General features: G+C 31.4%; 1 protein-coding gene across 1 annotated transcript in view; it reads right to left on the bottom strand.

Annotated features, from left to right (window-relative positions):
• Positions 1-230: 230 nt before the first annotated feature.
• The window catches only part of LOC139523564 (uncharacterized), a 97,569-nt gene continuing 72,162 nt past the window's right edge, over positions 231-25,637 (bottom strand). Inside the window, exons 57-75 of the mRNA XM_071317682.1 lie at positions 25,144-25,258; positions 23,598-23,851; positions 21,632-21,746; positions 20,786-20,949; positions 19,572-19,689; positions 18,856-19,115; positions 16,643-16,763; positions 15,579-15,841; positions 15,122-15,266; positions 12,201-12,442; positions 9,448-9,559; positions 8,871-9,127; positions 7,841-8,008; positions 5,009-5,164; positions 4,623-4,643; positions 3,887-3,995; positions 2,552-2,643; positions 1,622-1,736; positions 231-394 (exon numbers count right to left, since the gene is read on the bottom strand). Coding sequence (XP_071173783.1) covers positions 277-394; positions 1,622-1,736; positions 2,552-2,643; positions 3,887-3,995; positions 4,623-4,643; positions 5,009-5,164; positions 7,841-8,008; positions 8,871-9,127; positions 9,448-9,559; positions 12,201-12,442; positions 15,122-15,266; positions 15,579-15,841; positions 16,643-16,763; positions 18,856-19,115; positions 19,572-19,689; positions 20,786-20,949; positions 21,632-21,746; positions 23,598-23,851; positions 25,144-25,258 — 2,945 coding nt within the window. The 3' untranslated portion in view covers positions 231-276. The remainder of the gene's footprint in view (positions 395-1,621; positions 1,737-2,551; positions 2,644-3,886; positions 3,996-4,622; positions 4,644-5,008; positions 5,165-7,840; positions 8,009-8,870; positions 9,128-9,447; positions 9,560-12,200; positions 12,443-15,121; positions 15,267-15,578; positions 15,842-16,642; positions 16,764-18,855; positions 19,116-19,571; positions 19,690-20,785; positions 20,950-21,631; positions 21,747-23,597; positions 23,852-25,143; positions 25,259-25,637) is intronic.

The following is a 25,637-nucleotide window of genomic DNA, read 5'->3' as shown; positions in this document are numbered from 1 at the left end:
TAAATTGTGACGTCAAATATTTAAAATTATGATGTCAAAGTTTACGGGAACCTGTGTGATTTTACGTAATGGCGGACAAATTTGCATACAAGTGTAAATACGTCTATATCTGGTCTATAATGATTTCCATAAAGAAAAATCAGATTGAGGAGACATAGTGACATACTCATTATTATGCCTCAGCTCTGCTATGAGATGTATTCAGACAATGATAAATAATGTAAGAAAGATTTCAAGGTACACTTTGATTTATTCTATTTATAAACAATATTAAATTTATTCGTCTGGATATCCACTAATGACATATGGTGGAGGACACTTCGGTTGTCTACAACATTTTCCTGGTTTAGGTTCATCCCATGTACAGACATCAGGTAATTTCCATACAGGACACCTGAAATAAAATGAAGTTATGTGATGAAGCTCTTGTGACGTCAGAACACAAAACTTTAAATTCAGAAATTATAGCATGTATTTATTATTGTGATTTTTTCAATGTAGATTTAAATACGATTTTAATTTTTTCGCAATAATAAAAATTAAAAACCTTGCATAATCTCAGAATTTACAGTATATTATATTACATCAATGGTATAGACATTGTGAAATAATTTCTCAAATTTCAAAGTTAGTAATTATTATCCCAGGAATAGATTACCTTAGCTGTATTTGGCACAATTTTTCGAAATTTTGGATCCTCAATGCTCTTAAACTACGTACTTGTTTGGCTTCATAAATATTTTGACATGAGCGTCACTGATGAGTCTTATGTAGACGAAACGCGCGTCTGGTGTACTAAATTATAATCCTGGTACCTTTGATAACTATTTCATAAAACAACTAAGAGCAGAATGACAGCCCTTGTTTCAAGCAAGGTACTTGCAATGTTGTAAGAAACACATATTAAACTAGGATATGTATTTCACTGGACATCAAACAAGCAACATTCATTTAAATTGAAAGGTGAAATGGAAGGTTCCCCCAAATACATAGCCTCAGAAGTGGTGTGGTCACAAGGTGAGTATGAACAAACTGAAGAACAAGCATAAAAATCAATCCCACCAACACAAAATCATACACCACCCTGCTTATATATATAGGGTTAAGGTATGAATAAGAGAAAAAAATATAAAAAATATTTACATAAAAAATTAATTTGAAGATCTCATTCAAAAGTATTAAATTCTATCTGCATTTGTTTTTTATTTGCAGATATCCAGGTGACCAATACACATGTATCACTAACTTGCCCCCCCCCCCATACTTTTACTTTAGAGAAATTCTCAGTTTATACACATACATAAACTATTTTAAACTCTACATCTATCGTCCAGATGCACAGGACATCCTTTCAAAATATCGTTCTATTGTCCAGATGCACAGGATATCCTTTCAAAAATCGTTCTAACTTCCTTATTTGATTTTGATATTAAAATTGATTGCTATTCAACATAAGACATGTTTGATTTTCAATGTATGGTTTTCTTCATTTCTACTTAAAGATGATTTTTTGAAATCCCATATGGAACATCAAATTGATTTCAGTATAACGAATCTGTCTAAATACCTGAAACATGTTTCTCCACAAAAAAATTAGACAATCTATGCTGTAAATACTTACTTTTCTTTACATTGATAGATTCCATCTGTGGCTTTGGTACAAGTACAGCTAAATTTACAGCCATCAGACCAAGTATCATCTTGATGGTAGACCTTTCCACCGTAATGACAAACATCTATAAATATATAATATAAAATAGACAATTCATAGAAACATAAACTTGTAAATAGTTATTCTTGTTATATATATCTTGAGTTTTTTGTCCTTTGGTGACTTTGGCATCGATAACAGATGTAATAACACGGTCGCTAACAAATTTAGTTATAACATATCAACTTTCAATATAAAACAAAATGATCAACATCTGGATGCTATATAAAGATGATGGTCTTGTTCACTGATGAATTTACTTATTCATGTGTTATTCTATATATCACAAAAATTATTTATAAACAAGAATGTGTCCCAAGTACACGGATCGGATGCCTCATCCACACTATCATTTTCTATGTTCAGTGGACCTTGAAAATGGGATAAAATCTCTAGTTTGGCATAAAAATTAGAAAGATCATATCATAGGGAACATGTTTGCTAAGTTTCAAGTTGATCGGACATCAATGTCATCAAAAACTACCTCGACCAAAAACTTTAACCAAAACTTTAACCTGAAACAGGACAGACGGACAGACGAACAGACAAATGAACAGACGGAAGCACAGACCAGAAAACATAATGCCCATAAATGGGGCATAAAAATCTAAGGACCACCTGTCTACTGTTGAGTAGACAAAATTTTGGTCTTCAGATACTGAAGTTTAACTCTATAGATGTAAATGTTACCAGAAGTTTAGTTTTATGTTTTTGATGTCCCTCAAATTGATTTTTGTATGCCTTCAACATTCTAGAACTGTAAGGCACATTTTTTCTATAGAAAATCACTTGACTTATCAACCATTTTATGTCACATGTATGTACTTCGCCAAAACTTACCATCTATTCTATTTATATTAACACTGACGCAGCACTCTCCTGGTATTTTCACTAACTTCCAGTTTGATGGAATGTTTTCATATACTGGGCATCTAGAACAAAAATTGGTTCATAATGATACAAAGAGTTAAAGAAAAATTACACCATTATCATATTCAATTGTTGGTTTATTTTGTAAAACATTTTTTTTTTGCATTTCTATAAGACATCAAGTCAGTTAAAATTGCTACTGATTTTGGTTCAACTGATGTGAACAAAAAATCTATGAAAATTGAATATTTTTATCTAGTTCATATAAAGATGACTAAACATGTCTGTAGTAGCATACATATTCTTCATTCCCATGTTCAGAGTTGTCTATTACAATATCATTTTAAAAGAATGATTAAATCAGGCCTAGGATTATAAACATCTAAAATTTTATCAAGATTACATTAAACAGAGTTAATTCCCTTAATCTGAGTTAACTCCCCTTCAACAGAGTTAATTCCCTTAATCTGAGTTAACTCACTTAAACTCACTTAATGCCCTTAATCTGAGTTAACTCCCCTTAAACAGAGTTAATTCCCTTAATCTGAGTTAACTCCCCTTCAACAGAGTTAAATCCCTTGATCTGAGTTAACTCGCCTTAAACAGAGTTAAATCCCTTAATCTGAGTTAACTCCCCTTCAACAGAGTTAATTCCCTTAATCTGAGTTAACTCCCCTTCAACAGAGTTAATTCCCTTAATCGGAGTTAACTCCCCTTCAACAGAGTTAATTCCCTTAATCTGAGTTAACTCACCTTCAACAGAGTTAATTCCCTTATTCTGAGTTATCTCGCCTCAAACAGAGTTAAATCCCTTAATCTGAGTTAACTCGCCTTGAACAGAGTTAAATCCCTTAATCTGAGTTAACTCGCCTTAAACAGAGTTAATTCCCTTAATCTGAGTTAACTCGCCTTGAACAGAGTTAAATCCCTTAATCTGAGTTAACTTGCCTTAAACAGAGTTAATTCCCTTAATCTGAGTTAACTCGCCTTAAACAGAGTTAAATCCCTTAATCTGAGTTAACTCCCCTTCAACAGAGTTAATTCTCTTAATCTGAGTTAACTCGCCTTAAACAGAGTTCAATCAATTAATCTGAGTTAACTCGCCTTAAACAGAGTTAATTCCCTTAATCTGAGTTAACTCCCCTTCAACAGAGTTAATTCCCTTAATCTGAGTAAACTCGCCTTAAACAGAGTTAATTCCCTTAATCTGAGTTAACTCCCCTTAAACAGAGTTAATTCCCTTAATCTGAGTTAATTCCCCTTAAACTGAGTTTACTCCCTTTAATAAATCTCCTGCATACTTACATATTGACACAATTGTAGATACCATTCTTACAGGTACAGTTCTTGTCACAGCCATCCTTCCACTGTTCTCCACTTGCATAAGATAAACCATTAAACGTACAAGATTTTGCTATAAAATATAAACCATTAAAATTCAATTCTATTTTTCATTAGGACATTACTTTAAATTCAGTAATTTTGTTTTTATCATTGCACTTAAACTATGACCGTATTGGTTTCACAGGAATAACAACCTGCAATTTTAAATATGGTATCATTTGTATGTAGAATTTCCAGAAATTACAAAAACAAGCTTATGTAATAGTTCATTGTTGAACTATCACAATAAAAATTGCTCACAATAAATTCTGAATCTACAGTATTTCAATGGCTGAAAATTTAATTCAAATTTCATATATCAATTTTTCTGGTTTTGAAATTTAAAAGAAATTGAATGTATACCTCAAACTTTTGTCTGACTTTCATAGAATGCAATGAAGGTTGACAAAGTTAACTTTAATCTCAGACTGAATCATAATATAGACTAAAACAGAGCCAATTTGGGTTGCTACGTATCACTCTTGTGAATTTCTCTGCTGCCAACACAATAAACAGAAATTTCAATCAAATCTTATTTTCACAGTTAAAAGAATGAGAAATTAATCCCTTCACTATGTAGAGATTTGCACACTTCTCCCATTAGGAGTTAGAAATAGTGTAAAAAATATTTTGTCATTTAAAAATGAAAAAAACTTACGTGTTGGTGTTGTAAATTGATCTGCAACGATAAATGAATTACTATACTTCTTACTGCATATAGTGCTAGTCAGTTATTCAAGAATCAAATACACACAAGTTATAGCTTTTTTTAATTGATAAACCTTTTTTTTTCCTTTAACAAAATGCAGCAATGCATTTTATTTAAACTAGCTGTCTTGCAAAAGTTACAAGAAATTCTTTACACGTATATTATGCATTTATATCAAACATATAAATATACATGTCTTTGTATGTCTTTAATTGGTTTTTGCTTTTATTTATAACAACCACAATCTCCCTCCCTTTCATTGATATAAAAGTAAGCAGATTTATTATGTTTAATATTCATTTGTAACTAGACAAAATTGTTAAATAAAGTGTTACCTGTGCAAGATCCTCCAATTCCACATGTCTTCTCACAATTGACTGAAGCCCATGATTTGTATGCTTCATTTCCACAGACGATATCTCTCTGAGGCACACAGATCTGTGGCTGTATGTCTCTACATGCACTTTGTACAGTTGTTTGTAATTCACAACCTGTTAAATTTATAATCTTAAAAGTTAGATACTGTTCAAAGGGAAATAATCCTTACCTATTATTTGTTGTCTCCCCTATTAACTTTTTCCATTTATGTGCATGCATTAACTGTTCATTGTTCTATTATGTTGTATTTTATTATTCCTTTATCTAAAAAAAAGTCATTGTTATCATTGAATGAAATTCAAAACCTGCAAGGGTCCATAATAAATCAAATAAAGAATTTATGTTTCTATTTCTGTAAGATAGAGGATAGAGTAAAGCACTTTCTACTTGAAAAATTCTTATCTTAAGGTGGTACCTAACATAACAGGGAGATAACTCTGTAAAATCAGCTAAACGTTTTATTACATTGTGTTGTTAAGGGAATATTAAGCTTCTCAATGATCAAAATAAGTGTTTGTCAAACTGCTATATAACCAGTGTAATTTTTCTGATAAAATGGTTGGTTCAAATTTTTTGAAATTCTTATATTTTTGTAAAAGGGTCAAAGTAAATACTTTGTCAAAATTTTAAGAAAATTAAACGAGCCAAATTAATTTTAGTTAAAGTGTTGGGTACCACCTTAATACAAGGGTTATTGGATCATTCAAGAGGTTTATAAGTTGTCCACTTTTAAGAAATATAAAAATATGGAGTTGTCATATATGCCAATCAGATAACAGATAAAAAGATCAAAATAATAACAATGTGAACAATTACAAGTCATTTTAGCTTTTAAAAACATGGAATAAAACACAAAATGTTTACTAAATATCATTGATTTATCACTAGTGGTTCCATTGGAATAGATCTTTAATCACAAACTTTACTAAATATCATTGATTTATCACTAGTGGTTCCATTGGAATAGATCTTTAATCACAAACTTTACTAAATATCATTGATTTATCACTAGTGGTTCCATTGGAATAGATCTTTAATCACAAACTTTACTAAATATCATTGATTTATCACTAGTGGTTCCATTGGAATAGATCTTTAATCACAAACTTTACTAAATATCATTGATTTATCACTAGTGGTTCCATTGGAATAGATCTTTAATCACAAACTTTACTAAATATCATTGATTTATCACTAGTGGTTCCATTGGAATAGATCTTTAATCACAAACTTTACTAAATATCATTGATTTATCACTAGTGGTTCCATTGGAATAGATCTTTAATCACAAACTTTACTAAATATCATTGATTTATCACTAGTGGTTCCATTGGAATAGATCTTAAATCACAAACTTTACTAAATATCATTGATTTATCACTAGTGGTTCCATTGGAATAGATCTTAAATCACAAACTTTACTAAATATCATTGATTTATCACTAGTGGTTCCATTGGAATAGATCTTAAATCACAAACTTTACTAAATATCATTGATTTATAGCTAGTGGTTCCATTGGAATAGATCTTTAATCACAAACTTTACTAAATATCATTGATTTATCACTAGTGGTTCCATTGGAATAGATCTTTAATCACAAACTTTATCTATTTTTTATGCTGCTTTACAACCCTTCCCTGTTCCCCCTTTTTCGAAAAAGTAAAAAAAGACCAATACAGGGTTCGGTTGATGGATTATTGTTTGATTATTGGTTGCTTTACGCTGAATTAGCACTTATAGGCTTTATGGCAGCGTGAGCTAATTCGAATGTTTTTACAATTTAAAGCATATTTTTAAAATCAGACAAAAGGTCCTTCAATAAACTAAAATTCTAGATGAAAACAAATTGATTATTTACAAATAAAAATCAACAGTAAGAAAAACGTGATAAAAATTAAAATCGTTTTAAATATAAATACATTTTTATATTTTATAATATATTCCAATTTTCTTTAAGAATGAAACAATATTTGTAAATGGAACATTATTAAATAAATCATAGATATTATTGATATTGAAATACTTCTTACGAATATCAGCAAAGTCAATACAATTAATTAAAACATGTTTAATAGTATATTTGCAGTTGCAAGGTATACATTGTGACTCATCTTTATTTTCTAAAAGATACTTGTGTGTTATTCTAGTATGACCAATACGACATCTAAAAATAACACACTGATCTTTTCTGCACATAAATGTATTGAAAGGTTTACCTAAATTAGGTTTAATTTCATGTAATTTGTTACCATCTCTCTTACTCAATTCATTTTTAAAAACATTAAAAATGTATTCTCTAATATTAGATTTAAAATCTAAATGTTCAGAATACTTTTAAATGATTGGCTTATTCTGCTTAATTTTATTTTTAGGACCTCTGATGCTGAATGTTATTGATTGACTAAACATGTATACTGCAGAAAAACTGATCATTTCTTTTCATTTTCAAGTATTGTAAAATTTCAAATTAACTGAAAACAAGTAATGGCTGCAAGGCAGAAGTTAATTTTGCTTAATAATGTAATTTTCCTTGTACACTGAGTGTTGTAAAATTACAAATTATTAACAGACAAAAAGTGGCTGCATGGCAGATATAAAACCAGCTACTATGCAACATTATCAAGACTAACGATCACTATGAAGCTGTAGACTTAACACAAAATTATCCTTTTTAAAGTTGTCAAAAAAAGTAAAGCAGTTACTCCACTTCTGTCGACAAAGGTAAAAAGAGCCTTAATTCTAGAAAAGGGTGTACTTGAAAGAACAAATAAAACAAACAATAGCTTACATAATCCACAGTGTCTAGGACAATTATCCAGCGCCCAACTGTGGAATATCCCAGTACATGCATCATCTCCAAAGTCATCACAGTTATCTAGCTTGTCAACACATTTAGGATCATCACAAGCGACTGTTGTGATTACTGGACTTGTAAATGTTGGACTGCTTGAACAGTCTGGAAAAAAACACATAAAGATAAAATTTAGAAGACCTTTAGTTGTGTTTTACATTACTGTTTGTCAGGAATCTTGGTGTGTTCATATTAAGGGGCGAATCCAGGCATTTTTAAAAAGGGGGGGGTTTCCAACCCAGGACAAAGGGGGAGATTGTTCCAACCACATGCACATGTCCACATTCAAATGCATTGATCGTCCAAAAAAAGGAGGGGTTCCAACCCCCGGAACCCCCTGGATCGGCCACTGGTATTTCATTACTAATATGAATAGTGTGGGTGGTTTTTTTTTGGTTTTTTTTTGGTTTTTTTTTTGGTTTTTGTTTTTTTTTCAACATTTTAATGTCTTGTTCAGAATAATTTTGAATACTTGGCTTATTCTGCATTATTTCATTTTTCCAAATAAATTTCTGGCACAAATATTTCAAAATTGAAATTTCCACATATCTTTCCCCTTTTTTTCTTTTTTCTACTTGAAAATGAATCTAGGATTTTTGGTTATGTTTTATCCCTTTACACAATAGTGTTTTTTTTTTGTTAAAGCCTTCATCAATAGGTTAGTTAAGCCAAAGAGAAAGATTTCAAGGACTATTCCTAGACTTGTTAGCCTTATAAATAACACTACTGTACAACACTAGATGCAAAATAACTTCTCATTGATTACCCACAGATTTTGGTTGAGTTCCTATTGCTTAGTCTTTAGTTTTCTATGTTGTGTCTTGTGTACTATTATTTGTCTGTTTGTCTTTTTCTTTTTATCCATGGCATTGTCAGTTTATTTTGACTGTCCCTCTGGTATCTTTCGCCCCTCCTTTCTCATACTTCCACAATTAATATTTGTTAAAAAAAATAATTTAAGCCTTACCACAGAAGTTACAATGGTGAGCACAGTTACGCTTGGCCCATGGAACATATGGAGCCTGGCAAGCTGCTTGTCCATAAGCTTTACAATTATCTAGTGTATCCTGGCACCAGGCACATGTTGGGCGTGTAGGTAAAGCGGTGGTGGTAATTATTGGTCCAGGTGTGCCACTTACTACATTACATTTAGGGCGGCTACAGCATTCATTTTCTAATTTTACCAGTTTGCAAAATGACGGTAGAGATGTATAGGTTGGACATCTAAAATAAAATGATGAAATGGTTTCATTCAAGTTAGCTAGGGCGTCTAAATGTTTGACCATAGAGTTTTCTTTATACTTCAGTGAAATACTTAGGGTCTATGTACTTTCAAATTCAATATGAAAAGTTTGGTTTGCATAAATTACACAGAGAACAATAGCTATTGTATTTATTCAATGGGACAAAAGAACTTACAAAAGTTTAAATAGATTAAACTAATGGAGGTGGATCTGTGGAAAAGTTTTATTTGGTTAACAACAGAAATCAGTTTGCCATTACATTTTACACCTTACACTTGTGTCAATAATCTAAAAATTTACCTTGGAGTGCAACTGAATGCACCCTTTTGTGCATTGTCACAACTGCAATCAAAGTCACATCCATCACTCCACTGCTGGCCTTGCTTGTAAATCTTTCCTTTGTATATGCACACTATGAAAAGAAATTAAAATATTATTGCATTTATTAATTCTTTTTTCATCTTCCTAAAACATCAAATATTGTTAATACTGGTGCACTGTTATAACTTCAATCTTAGTTAGAGAACATTTTTATACCAAATACTGTGGATTCATTATTATTCGTTGGATACCAATTTTTGTTGGACTTCGTGGGTAAAGGTGAACCACGAAATTAAATGTTCAACGAATGCCAGATTTTCTATTGGCTTGTATGCAATCTTTAGCGAAAACCATGAAATTAACAATCAAAGAATAAATAAGTTTTCCTTAATCCACGAAAATTGGTACCCACGAAAATAAGTGAATCCACAGTAAATTATATAGGTTGCAATTTTGAAGTATTTTTGAGATTTTAATGTTCATTTCAGAGCAAAGTTAATAACTACCATTTTTTTAATATTCATATTGTATAAATCCAATAAACTGTATTTGCTTACGGAAATTAAAGAACCTTAGTGAGCACGCTCACATACCCCATGTCCCCACATTGTCATTGGAGAAATTAAATAAGTATAAGAAAAAAATTGTATAAGAAAAAATATTGAATAATAATTTCCTGTCAATATACATAGTATGTCCTTATTATCTACAAAATTTCATGAAATTCTGTTGTGTGTTTTCAGAGGAGTTGAGATGACAAACTGTTGCAGAAGTACATTGAAGCAAATAAGTTCAAAGGGGCATAACTCCTAGAAAAAAAATTTGAACCATAATTTCCTGTCGATATGCACATCTACATAGTATGTCCTTATTATCTGAAAAGGTTTCATGAAATTCTGTTGTGTGGTTTGAGAGGAGTTGCGATGACAAACTGTTGCAGTAGTACATTAAAGTAAATAAGTTCAAAGGGGCGTAACTCCTAGAAAAAAAATTGAATCACAATTTCCCGTCGATATGCACAACTACATAGTATGTCCTTATTATCTGAAAAGGTTTCGTGAAATTCTGTTGTGTGGTTTGAGAGGAGTTGCGATGACAAACTGTTGCAGTAGTACATTAAAGTAAATAAGTTCAAAGGGGCGTAACTCCTAGAAAAAAAATTGAATCGCAATTTCCCGTCGATATGCACAACTACATAGTATGTCCTTATTATCTGAAAAGGTTTCGTGAAATTCTGTTGTGTGGTTTGAGAGGAGTTGCGATGACAAACTGTTGAAGTAGTACATTAAAGTAAATAAGTTCAAAGGGGCGTAACTCCTAGAAAAAAAATTGAATCGCAATTTCCAGTCGATATGCACAACTACATAGTATGTCCTTATTATCTGAAAAGGTTTCGTGAAATTCTGTTGTGTGGTTGGAGAGGAGTTGCGATGACAAACTGTTGCAGTGGTACATTAAAGTAAATAAGTTCAAAGGGGCGTAACTCCTAGAAAAAAAATTGAATCACAATTTCCCGTCGATATGCACAACTACATAGTATGTCCTTATTATCTGAAAAGGTTTCATGAAATTCTGTTGTGTGGTTTGAGAGGAGTTGCGATGACAAACTGTTGCAGTAGTACATTAAAGTAAATAAGTTCAAAGGGGCGTAACTCCTAGAAAAAAAATTGAATCGCAATTTCCCGTCGATATGCACAACTACATAGTATGTCCTTATTATCTGAAAAGGTTTCGTGAAATTCTGTTGTGTGGTTAGAGAGGAGTTGCGATGACAAGAAACAGGACTGACGGACTGACGGACGGACGGACGGACGGACGGACGGACGGACGGACGGACGGACGGACGGGTCAAAAACATTATACCCTCCGCAACTTCGTTGCATGGGGTATAATAATTTACTTTTTAGCGGCACAACTTTGTCCATGAAACCACGGAGCCATCAATATTAATCAGATATATGGAACAAGTGTACAGTTTTATCTGACTTGTTAACTAATTTTTTAATGAAATCTCTATGCAAAACTATTGAGATTATAGTTCAAACATTGTTACCATTTTCTATTTGATTATAGCTAATTAATAAGTTAGAAATACAAAAACATAAAACAGGACATTTACGTGTTAAAAAAGGTACTAAAAATGTGTATTGGTCAGTTGAGGAAATGTATATTGCTCAGGTGGGGAAATGTATATTGCTTAGGAGTGAATACGTGTATTGCTTAGGTTAGGAAATGAATATTGCTCAGGTTAGGAAGTATATATTGCTCAGGTATGGAAATGTATATTGCTCAGTTGTGGAAATGTATATTGCTCAGACATGATTATGTATATTGCTCAGTAGTGGAAATTTATATTGCTTGAACATGAATATGTTTAGTGGTCAGGTATGAAAATGTCTATTGCTAAGGTGTGGAAGTTTATTGCTCAGTTGTGGACATGTATATTGCACAGGTGTAAAAGTATATTGCTCAGGTGTGGAAATGTCAGACTTGAATATATTTAGTGGTCAGGTGTGAAAATGTATATTGCTCAGGTGAAACATTGCTTCAAATAACTTAACATAGATTTACCTATAAATGGAAAAATTCTATTTAGAACTTGTTGTACTTCTGAAAACAAAACCCCATGCAATACAAATAGAAACGACCAGTTGTAAAAAAATAGGTAGGCAGAAGTTTGGTTTTGGTTGTAAAATCAATATTAAGAACATCAGTCATTTGTTTAAACCTACCATTTCTCTGAGTGGATGATGAATTTTGATAACCACCAACTAATGTTGTAGAGAAATTGTAGTTTGGTCCAAAACCAGTGTAACCATTAGGCAGTTTTCCAATAATTGTATATTTTGTTTGTTCTTTAAGCGGATTAACTGTTTGACCATTTTCCAACTGACATCTTGGCTCGTTGCAACATTTTCCTGCGACCTTCAGAAGGTAACATTTGTTTGATGGCAAATTATTGTAAACAGGACATCTGAAATATGTCATAACAAACTCATCAACAGCTGGTTAACAAAAAATCATTCATTTAAACATTTTGTGGATTGAGGAAAAGTGTTCTTGTAGTAGATGATTTTGAGTTTTAATAACAAAGTCTGCATGCTAGTTGTAAGAATACATTTGTAATTTATCATATACATTCATGTTTGACCTTTACCCATGAAATCCATGGACTCTGATATCCCATGAATAATAATGAACTTAAAATAGTTGATAAAAATAAAGTTGATTGTGGAAAACTATGTTTTTTCCTCATTCTGTACTGAATTTCCATGAAATTTCATCAATAATCTCCACACAAAACAATATTTTTACCTCATTCTTTTCTGAATTTAACAACTTGATGTAAAATTAAAATCAAAATTTAAAAGTGTATCCTAATCTAAAGAACAAAACACATATATGAATATTGTAAATGTCAGAGTACCTACTTTTCTACACATTTGTAATGACCTGTTATGCCGTCATCACATATACATTTTAATAATTTTGACTATGAAGAATTCATTATTCAATTTTAAAATTTAAATCTATTTATCAAATATGGCAAATAATAGATTTATGCTTAATACTCAAATTCCTGAAAATTTAGATCTACTACAAGTGGGCCAATTGTAAAGTTTCCAAAGGAAGCTAAAGGAAATAACAACTCATCTGATATAAAATAAAGTGAATTAAAAAGTTAAAAAAAAATTAAACAGAGATTTCAGCAAAATTATAAATTATATCATAAAAGAGAGAGAAAACAACCTGGTGAAAATGTAAAAAAAATCCTCTTGTTCAAAATACCTTTTGAAAATTTGTTGAATAGAAAGGTGGAATGATTGACATAAAGGAATGACTATGTCAAAAAGCTATAAACATAAAAATTCTATTATAAAAATAATCTTAAAATGCAACTATACCACTTATACCAAAAGGAAACTAATATGATTGCTTAAATTTTTCACAATTGATCATCATACAAGATACTGAGAAACTGGAAAATATCATATTAGAGCAATTAGATAGTATGAGTCTACTGTGAATCCATTTTTTTCCTGGGTAGCAATTTTTGTTGATTGAAACACTTGCATTTTTGTGGATATTTATTTTCATGGTTTTGGCAAAGTCTGTATATACTCTTTTATAGTCGCCGTCAGCTGAAATTCGTAGCGGTTATCGGTAAAAATAATCTAAACTATCAATCGCGTTCACTCGAGATATAGTTTTTCACATTCCATTCATAAATCGCAAAAAGAAAAACCACTACTGACCTACCTTTTAAGTGATCGCACTGTAATAATCCTGACCTTCACTTTTTATAGACGATTTTGAATGGTGGAATCAGCCATTGTTTTTACCGGAAGTGTTTCCGTGGAGTTCAATTTCATAAAATTTGCATAAAGCGCGGGAAACCTTATCACATCAATGAAAGGAACATTTCAGGAAACTGCGTACAGTGACGAATGCCATATGTAAACAAATGATCCTCATAGAAACGAAGATGGCGGAATTACAATGGAAAATATTCTTGAAAATGTGAAGGTCAGGATTATTACAGTGTGATCACTTAAAAGGTAGGTCAGTAGTGGTTTTTCTTTTTGCGATTTATGAATGGAATGTGAAAAACTATATCTCGAGTGAACGCGATTGATAGTTTAGATTATTTTTTCCGATAACCGCTACGAATTTCAGCTGACGGCGACTATAGAAAATTTGTTATTTGTTGAACATTTAAGTTTGTGGTTTACCTGTACCCACAAAATCCACGAAAATTGGTATTCAACCAAAATATTTTTGAATCCACATATACGGTTTTGAGGTGATTCTTCCAAAAGAAAACCTGATGAAATGGCTTTATGCTGCTCAAAGACAGGATCTGAGTAAAGACCAATTATATGACAGGCCAAAAAACCAGAACCTAAATCCTTTTCAGACACAGTGAAAGGAAAAGTGCCATAGTTTGCTGGACAAAAAACTTAAAACTTTATCCCATAAAACATCACAATAAAAAATTAAATTCCATCACCTATATATCTTACCAAAACATGCGGTTAAAAGAAACTAACCCCAAGTTTGAAAATGAAACTGCTATCTGACACAAAGTGAGACCAAAGCACCAATTGAAACCAAAACAATTCAAAAGTAACAAAGTCTTATTTTACACAGTGTATAGTTATTGGGAAATGCGGCAGACTTTTTCTGACTTAATTCAAGAAAATTCCAATAAAAATGAGGTTAGTGTAGTAAGATATATATGAATTGAGTGCTTTTGAATCGTAAGTATTTTGATTTTTTATAAATCAAATTTTTAACAAAAATTGGACCTTCAAAGCTTAAGAATAAAGGATGATCTTTAAATATTTTTGGCCAAAGGACCTAGACCTTCCATTACTTTAAGTAAATTTGAACCAAGGGCATATTACCCACTTACTTTTCATAAAAGACTTCAATAGCCCATAAATATAAGGTAAGATTCATTTCAGCCTTTTCCCTTCTTTTAAAAAAATTCAAATATCTCAAAAAGGAGTTCCATAACCTATCAACATCTATGCTCACTTAGTTTCTTAACTGATGCTCTTCTGACTTATAGTATTAATTTTAAATTCTATATTTTTTAAATTTCAACCTAACTAACTCCTTTAAATAGTTCTATATATCTAATACTAACAGTGGATCACAGTAATAATATCCAGTTTTTCCATCCCTACACTGACAGCTGAAGTCACATCCATCATTCCATTTTTCTCCTTGGTTATACACCAAATATTTTTCTGGTTGACCATTAGCAGCTTTACGATGGAATACACACTGACCTGGAGAGATTAAAATGTTATAATAAATGGCGGATTTATACAATAAATTCTTTGATTCTACAATCAAATAATACTATAATTCAAATAATGAAAAATATTCAACTAGTGACTAAACAACACATTAAATCTCTAATGTATGTAGCATATGATTAATTCAGTATTGTTTGAACACTGTTGAATATTTGTCGATTTTGTAATTTTTTTGAGAAAATAATTATTTTTTATTTTATACATTACCATTTACAAATTAGTTAATAATGCTATGTTCCCCCCTTTTTTCAAAATTTCCTATTCTATATTAGAAAGACTTACTTCTGATTTCAGAAAACTGTTGAGGTAATATTGGGAAACCTCCTCCTGGTAAACTTGGAGCAGACGTTGGTTTTGGTGTGCCTATATTAATGATACCACTTGGTGTACCTGTCACTTTTATGAAGGGGGCAGACGTAGCGACGACTTCACCGGGTGGTTTAAATGATACCCCTGGGATATCACATTTAAGTTTAGCACAACATTGACCTGGGATTGATATTTTCGTACAGTAGCTAGGCAGTGAATCAGGAAGCTGAGGACATCTGAAAAGGAGAAATCAAAATAGTACTTAGAACATAAAAATTATGTGCTCAACAAAAACATTGACTGATTCATTGTTGTTTACTTAATGTCCAGGGACAAATATTTCAGCCATATCTTTATGAAAAGAACACAACTAACATTAAGACGAGTTCCTTGTAAGAAGAACTTTATAAATGTCCGCTACACTGTTTTTTGTTTTTTTTTCTAACTTTTTGTCAGATATTCAGTCATTTTGTTTCATCCACATAGTGGTAATATTAGATTTTTCTGCAAACCCACTCTTTTCTATTTTTAATTTTAAACCACATAGTGACTATTAGTCTAAGATGCTATTTTTGACAATCTTGAAAAATCCTTGTTATTTTTTTTTAAACATTTGAAAGAAAAAAGAAGCCATTGTTAAATGTGTGAAAAATTTAGCAAGTGCTGTAAATTCAGATATTTTTGTGTGCATTTATTATTGCGATTTAATCAATTTAGAATAAAATGTGTTTTTAATTTTTGCAATATTGAGAAAAATTCGGTTTAATTCATATAGAAATTTTTTAAATGCGATTTTTAATTATTGCGATTATAACTCTGTCGCATATTTCGCAATAATAAAAACATTGCAATAATTTCTGAATTTACAGTATCATTTCCCGCCAATTTTTTAATTGATTTTATCTAAAAAACAAGGACACATCCCTTTAAAATCCTTAAAATTTGTTCTGCTGTTTAAATATAACAGTTCCTTAAAAAGCTTGCTATTTTGAAACCAAACAGAGGAGCAGACATCCCTAAATATAAATAAATCTTACTTTGTTACACATTTATATTGTCCATTAGAGGCATCTTCACATGTACACACATAATCACATCCATCATCCCAAGACTGTCCTTGTTTATACACAACATTTTTGTATACACATGCTCCAAACCCTACAAAACAGGTCAAAGAGATAGAATATGTGGATTTAACACACTTTACATCAGTACAATTTCATGACTTACTGTCAATTCAGAAATTATTGCGATGTTTTTGTCATTGCGAAAAATGTGACAGGGATAAATAATAGCAATAATTAAAACTTGCATTTTGAAATTTTTTATATGAATCAAACATGATTTTTCTGAGTAATGCAAAAACTAAAATCGCATTTTATTTTAAAATGACGAAATCGCAATAATAATTGCATGAAATAATTTCTGAATTTACAGTAGTATTTAATTGGCAGATTTACACAACATTTTCTACAATTGACCAATTTCAAAACAATATTTGTCAAAAACAAAAAGATGTTAGAGATGTGCAGGGAAAGGAAGTAACCTTCTATATGCTTTGGACAGACAGAATCAAGCAGCTATTAAACCTGCCTTCTCCGCTGGTACATAAACAGGTAAAATGGGCAATGAAATAATAAAAACTTTAAATCTGAAACCGTGACACTTTCTTTAACATTAATTATTTTGCACAATATTATGAACTTTAAAGTTAATTAGACCACAACTTCTTGGTAAACTACTTTAGCCCAAAATTAACCTAAAACCTAATATGGTACATGTATTGGTAAAGCGATGAATCCTAAATTATTAAATGGCCTTCTTCATTTAAGGTAGCACAATACAAAGATTTTATACTTCCGATTCCCCTGTATTAAAATGCTGTAACTTTCTTTATAATGCTTGAAAATTTATAAAGTAGTATTTATGGATAGCTAAGATATTACTCTTTCAAATTAATGCAATGTTAGTATTATACAACAATTATGTAATCAATTATAATGTTATAGTGTCTGCAAAATTTTTACAAGAAATTTCCACTTTCAATTGAAATTTAGCTTCTTTATGGATATTCGAGAGGGTTGATTTTATTATATGTTGTTTCTATAGCCATTATCTACAAAAAGGTGTCTCTGATTTTGGATAGAATGTATAGATCAAATTTTACACCTAATCAAACATTATCTGCTTTTATGTGGTAAGGATATTTACACTAATTACAGATTTATGAGAGAATGGAATACAATAGCAATAATTTGAGACATCCTTTTGTAGCTCCTGCTGTGTTGATTAAGATTTTGTTAAAATTTCTGTATGTTTATGGAGATGATAGAGTTAAATTCATTCAAGTGAACTGACAAAGATTTTCCCATTAATTGCATAATAATTGATTTTATTATGATTGCATAACAAAAATAGTGCATTCATTTAAAAGATTAATCATTTATCTATCTATAAATACCTCTTTTATTTTTTTTATATGAAGTCTTAAGAAAGTTACAGCATTTTAAAGGTTGGAGATTGGAAGTAAAAAAATCTTTGTATCGTGCTACCTTTATAAGCAGGTTATAAAATTATTCTGCAAACTCTGCATTCCTTTAATTTTTCTTTTCCCTACTTTCTTTACCAACCAACCAAGCCTTAACAGAACTTGTTAATTAGTTTAGATATAAGGTTCTCTACACTTCGATATCTTAAAATATCAGCCATAAGCCACAATGTGAACCTTTTTAGCAAGTGAGCCCAGTGGACGAGCTAAAAAACCTAAAAGGCTTTAGATTGTGTCATGCAGCTGATATTTTACAATATCAATAAGAAGGAAACCATGATAATCTTTTTATTGTTTTATTACTGGTCTATTTCTCCTCCCTTAGACAGTTTTATGCTTGACGAAATAAAATTGAGAATGTAAATGGGGAATACTGTAAACCAACTTATTTTCGCGGGTACTTTATTTCGCGTTTTACCCTTTCTTGACCACTTCGCGGCTATTTAATTTCGCGATTATCTGATTTATTTGAAGAAGTTAATTAAGGAAAGATCAAAGATTGACAAATTCGCGTCGATTTATATTCGCGTAATTCTTCTATTCGCGAAAGTCGCGAAAATTAGTTGGTTTACAGTATACAAAGCAAACTTGATAACGATAACTTCTTCTCAGACATTATGATGTCACTGGTAATGTCTGCTCACTTTTCAAATCAAATTAAAAGAGGACCATGAAGGTGAAGGACAATAAAACAATAAATACCTCCTCCTCCAACTCCTGTATAAGTTGTTCCATTAGGTCTTTGCCAGCTTGTGCCAGATATCACTCCATAATTTGCCACTGGAAGGAGGTTCAGTGTGCCTGGTTTTGGTTTTACATTAGATGACCCATTGATTGTGTTGAAAATTGGGTTCAGTGGAATGTTGGTTCCCGTGGCAACACATCTTGGAATCTTACAACATCCATCTGCTGGGTCCGGTACCAAACTACATTGAGCCGGTAAAGCTTGGAACAATTTACATCTAAAAAGGATAAAAAGATAAATATTCTCATCTGTTTATACATACTGAGAGTACTGATGTTAACCGTATCTAAACTTTTTTAACAATTTTAAGAGGATGAAAGGGGTGCAGACTATATATAACTGCGTACTATACATGGCTGAATACGGGAGTACTAATTAGTAGAAGTCTGCAGTTTGATGTTTACCTAAAAATAATAACCATGCAGTCTCACTGTTTGAAATCTAAAGTATAAGACTGTACTGAATTTAAAGTATAAGATATTTCATAGCATTGTTGCTTCATGTTTAAATACAATCTCTTTCTTTTTTAAGTGAATTTGATCTCTGTTGATTTTTTTGGTTTTGTTTTCAATTCCATTTACCATTCTATCAATAAAGTATCGACAATACAAAAATTTGTGATATTTTAGTATAGATATATATAAAAATGGTCAATAGCAGCAAATAATCTTACTTGGCTTGACATTGGTAGATGTTCATAGTAGCATTTTCACATGTACAGTGAAGGTCACAGCCATCATTCCAACTTGATCCCTGAGCATGTGTGGTCCTGTCTTTGTAAACACACATATCTGTAAACAAATAATAATGTGCAAATAAATCAGGATATCTTAGTTTATGTTTAAACTCATTTCATTAACCTTTCAGCTGTATAAAATTTTGTGCCAATTTTTCTAAAAATGTGTGTAATTATTTTTAGTAAAGCAAATTCACTATCATCATAAAGATTCCTCTGCTGCATCAAATGTATTACAATATTTCTCATCTTTTGACAAATCAAAATTTAAAACGTATTGTAAAGAAAAATAAATATTAAAAGTAAATATAGTAGAAATTTTTATATCAAAGTGAATTTCTTTTCATTCTGGGGTGCTTGATATTAAACAAGATATTTTCCTTTTTAAAATTCTTATTTGAGACAGAAAGTCAAACATCAGCATTGGAGCTTAAAAAAGTTCAAAGACAGAACTGTTCAAATTTGAAATTTTGTTTTTGACCAGCATAATTTTGATCATTTACAATTTTACCTAGAGGCTCTGTGTTGCTAACCTAAGTCTATGCGCATATCATAAAAAAGGACACAGATGGATTCATGACAAAATTGTGTTTTGATGATGGTGTTTGTAGATCTTATCTTACTGAACATTGTTGCTGCTTACAATTATTTCTATCTTATGACATTAACCTATGAATCCATCCCAGTAGTTAAAATTGTTTGTATAAATTCACAAAATTTACAAAATTTATGAAAATTGTTAAAAATTGACTATAAAGGGCAATAACTCCTTAAGAGATCAATTGACCATTTTGATTATGTTGACTTATTTTTAGGTTTTACTTTGCTGTACATTATCGCTGTTTACAGTTTATCTCTATCTTAAATAATATTTAAGATAATACCCCAAAAAAAACGCAATTACCAATTCAGAGGCAGCAACCCAACATCAGGTTTTCGGATTCATCTGAAAATTGTAAGATTTGCTCTAAATGCTTTGGTTTCAGAGATATAAACCAAAATCTACATTTTACCCCATGTTCTATTTTTAGCCATGGCTGGGTCACTATCTTATTACAATCTTACTGAATGGTTTTGGTGTTATTGGTCTATCTTATTACAATCTTACTGAATGGTTTTGGTGTTATTGGTCTATCTTATTACAAACTTACTAAATGGTCTTGGTGTTATTGGTCCTGGAGTAATTGTAGGTCCATTTGTATTTGTATTTGGAGTTACAGTTTGACTTGGATCACATCTGGGTTTACGGCAGCATGCATCGTTGGGATCCTGTTGGTAGGTACAATAAGCAGGCAGATTATAGTATTGTGGACATCTGTAATATTGAACAATCATTCCTTTAGAATATTTAATTTTTGGGTATACATTATTCATAAACTGCTTCAAATGAACTTGGAAGGATCTAAAAAATGTTGAACCTGCTGCTGTATCACAAAAAACAGATAAAAAATGTCTGAATATAGCTAACCAGCCAGTAAATATAGGAATTTGACTGCAGTAAGTGCACTCTTTGCTCCTAATAAAGGGTAAACCATCTTAGAATTACTAATTTAAATTTTAATGAACATCCCATGGACATGCATCTATATTTATGTAACCATTATTTTTCTGATCATATTCCAATATAAAGAAATGTTTTTGCAATGCAAGCCATATGATTAACGCAGACTTCAGTTGCCATTTGCCCCTTCAGAATCTAAAGGATTATGGGTAATCTCATTGTTTGTACACCAAGGCAAGATGAAAATTATGTTATGTCATTGGTTGAATTGTCATTGTTTAGTACATTTTAAACCAATCACAACATTTTGGTATATGCTTTTAAAATAATACCCAGAATGCATTACATTCTGAAACTGAGAATTGAACATATGGCATCTTCTACAATGACCTTTCACTTTTTGTATGGCCTTACCTGTAATCACACTTGTAACGACCTCTACTGTATGGCCTTACCTGTAATCACACTTGTAACGACCTCTACTGTATGGCCTTACCTGTAATCACACTTGTAACGACCTCTACTAGCATCAATACACTGACATCTATAATTACATCCATCGTCCCATCTCTGTCCCTGAGTGTAGGTCTTACTCTTGTATGCACAATAACCTGGTGAAAAAATAAACTTGATTATTTTCACAAGGTCTTTTAAAGTATAAATAAAAAATATCATTTCTTACAAAATATTGTTCAAAAACATAAAAGAATTAATTTACTGATTTTTGTAACTAAGACGTTATGTGTAGAAAGCCCAACTATTAAGACTCGAAGCTCACCTTAAATGGGAAAGGGCAAGTTAAATTGTACTACATCTAATTTAAATTATCCTATTCTGTGAAAGTACTTTAATTCGTGGGTATCAATTTTCGTGGTTTGAGCAATATTTACATGTTGGTGGGTTTTTAAAAAAATGATAAATTAATGCCTTTAGAAACGAAGGTAACAAATACTTAGTAGTCTGGATTGAAGGAAATTGCAAAGTAAACATTGACCGGTGTAAATCGTAGTGATAACACTAATTAACCCATGACAAAGTGATCACCAGATTGAAGACCATCAAAGGTGCTAACTAGGCCATAAACATGTCACCTAAAGTAAACAGTAACATAAACAAAAGCTATAAAAGTATCTTGAATTGTCAAATAATTCTTATCAAAATCAAGCTCAGCATGAAATTATTATTCCCCATATATATGTACGAGAACTATGAGGATATAAAATGAACACATTATCATACTAGCGTATCAATACCGGAAATCTGACTTTCATCGATCAAAAATATTTTTTATGAGAATTAAAAGATCAAAAGTTGTACAGGATTATTAAAAAATAAACGGGTATACGCATGCATGCGGTTGTAATTATGTGACTGCTATTAAAGTATTCTCAGATTTGGCGTTATTCAATATATTCTCTAGATCATAGTCAAACCAACCGATGGGGATCTTTCAATGTCTTGATTTGGACGATGGTTGTTTTATTTCGTTGGACACTTAAATTCATGGATAAAGTCATCCACGAAAACCAAGAAAATTGGTACCCCACGAATAAAAGTACTTTCACAGTAACTAAACAAGAATGTGTCCATAGTACACAGATGCCCAATCTGCACTATCATTTTCTATGTTCAGTGGATTGTGAAAATGGGATAAAAAATCTAATTTGGCATTTAAATTAGAAAGATCATATCATAGGGAACATGTGTACTAAGTTTCAAGTTGATTGGAATTCAACTTCATCAAAAACTACTGACCAAAAACTTTAACCATAACTTTAACCTGAAGTGGGACGGACAGACGAACGAACAAACGAATGGATGCACAGACAGAAAAAACATATTGCCCCTCAGTGGGGCATAAAAACTTTTCATGCTCTTTACAGAACTTTGAGGTATTTAAATTTGATATTACATATGGTGAAAACAGCATGCTTCAGGTGATCTTAAGGATGTACTCAGGTCAGGTTTCATCTTTTTTGTCAGATGTACGGACTCCTTGGGTTTTTCCTACGATACAGGGTAAAATTTTTGTCCCCATATCACCCTTTCATTTTATTATGGAAGACTTTAATAGGTCATAAAAGGTCATTAAAAAATCAAGGCAGATTATAGATTTGTTTTCTTATTATTTGAGACAAAAATAATGCCAATGTTAAATATAAGATAAAAATTCCAAGTCTTTTCTTGACACTTTATAAAAATCAAATATCTCAAAAAGTAGTTCCATGACCTAACAATATTTTTACCTTATTGTGTTCCTTAACTAATGCACTTCTGACTTAAAGTATCATTTTTTTTTTAATTTCCTAACTACATCCTTAACTTTAGATTTTTACCTATAGGCACATGGACAATTTTGCCTCCTTTTATTCATATGGTCAACTTTTAAAAAAAAACAAAAAAAATCAGTTAATAATTCTTTGGGCAAAATGTTTGCATTAAACATAAGACAAGAAATCTACCTGTTCCATTTCCAGCAAACTGGTTGTAGTTAGGAACAAGGGGATTGTTAGGAGCAATAGTTCCTTGACCAGTAATAGCACCCTGAATTGGAGTAGGAACAATAATGTTAGGTCTGGCAGTTGTTGGTGGTGTGCCTGTTCCGGTGTATCTTGCAGTACTTGGGAATAGGTTACATTGTGGTACAGTACAACATGGATCACTTTTGTCAGCAACCAAAGTGCATGATGAGGGTATGTTGTTAAATACTGGACATCTGTAATATAAAATATAGTATATGTGTTCCGTAGAAAAATATGGATCACCATAAAAAGTACTTTTATTTGTTATATCAGAAAAAAAGGGTTCCAGAAAAAAATGTAAAGGGGATGGGGGTGTTTTGAAAGGCAGTTTGTTTCAGCACCCGCCACCCAGACAATTGCAACTATGAATCAAAGTGCATTAAAGTGTGAAAAGTTGCTCTGATACCTATCAACTTTGTATTATTTATATAAAGTGTCTTCCAACCCAACCCCCCCTCCCCATACCTTGTTTTTTGGAATAGCATGAAGTATAAACATGTAGTGAATATATGTAACAGAGACCACAAAAAATCTGCAACAACATATTTGGCCAACAGCAAAAACACTCAGCTATAAACAAAGAAAAATTACTGGCAAAGTTCTTTACTTCGATTTCATGTTTAAAAACTAACGTCACGATACCCAAATTGCACTGCGTACCCAAATTGTACCTATTTAGCAAAAATAGCAGCAGAATCTTACAAGTTTTCCTAGAGACTAAACAATTTGTATTTATATGATTTGATACTATGCACGTCTTTCAACATAAGTAAATATTTTCAAATATACACAAAACGTTCACAGGATATATGAACAGATTAAGTGTTCACTGTAAAAAGTAAAAGGTACGGAAACGTTGCCATGCAACGTCCATACAAAGTCATCTTTTAAAAATTAGCAAATAAAATAGGTTACAAGCATTCATATCTTAAAAAATGAATAGTAAGTATGGACTTATGTCAGATTGTTCTAAATATTTGAAGTAATAAAACAAAAGATCTGTCATTTGACTTTTAAGGATGTGAATTTTAGCATGGATGCAATTTGGGTACTCCTCTTTACAGAATCATGGATCCTTTGGAGGTCTGTTCAAACCTATTTTTCTACGATTCAATATGGATACCCTCACGTTATGTGTAACAATTTCACTTCTATATTTCATACCTGCAAACTTTTCAAAATCTCCATAGGAGGTTTTAAGTGCAAGAGAACCTAATGCTCCTCTTATCTTGTCATAAGTGTTCTTAACCTACTACTATATGTTTTAAATGAATATATATGTGCTTAAACTTTTAACTCATTTGAATGTCTGTTTTGATGTCTTCAGTTTATATAATGACGAATTTCAAAATTCAAGTCATCACCTGTCATAAATGATATTCCTCATAAATCGGGATAGTTGGTAGTAAATGAAATGCTGAATGCTTGAAATTTTATTGTGAAGTAACTTTTGCATATGAATGCAGTTCATACTTTAATATTTTACCTCTGTGTACAACTGTAAAGACCTGTGGTTACATCATCACATCTACAACGTTTTTCACACCCATCATTCCAAGTTTGTCCTTGTCTGTAGTATACTCCTTGATATACACAATATCCTAAATAAAAAAAATAATTAGCATGAAATATATATCTCACTACAAGGAAAAATGTGTGATTGAAATAATCATGTGGCTATCATAATTCTGAAATATTATAAATGCATACATGTGATTCTTCCGGCGGGAGTCAAAATCTCCCGCTTTTCAGACCCTCTTCCGTCCCTCCCGTTAAAATTTGAAATCTTCCGCTTTATGAAAATGTCAACCTCGTAAAATTTTCAATACACATTTTTGTTTACAAAATCGATATGGACAGAGAAAAAGTCCGAGAAACTCGAAATTGACATGGGAAAAGTCGGAGAAAAACGGAAGTTTCCTGTCATTGATTTTGAGTCAAATAGTAAAAATTATATGCCTGGGGTGTTTAGGATTAGAC

The sequence above is a fragment of the Mytilus edulis genome, chromosome 5 (genome assembly GCF_963676685.1).
Source record: "Mytilus edulis chromosome 5, xbMytEdul2.2, whole genome shotgun sequence".
NCBI classification, from domain to species: Eukaryota; Metazoa; Mollusca; class Bivalvia; order Mytilida; family Mytilidae; genus Mytilus; species Mytilus edulis.
Note: the sequence above shows the minus strand (reverse complement) of the source record. Positions and strands in the feature narration are given on the sequence as shown.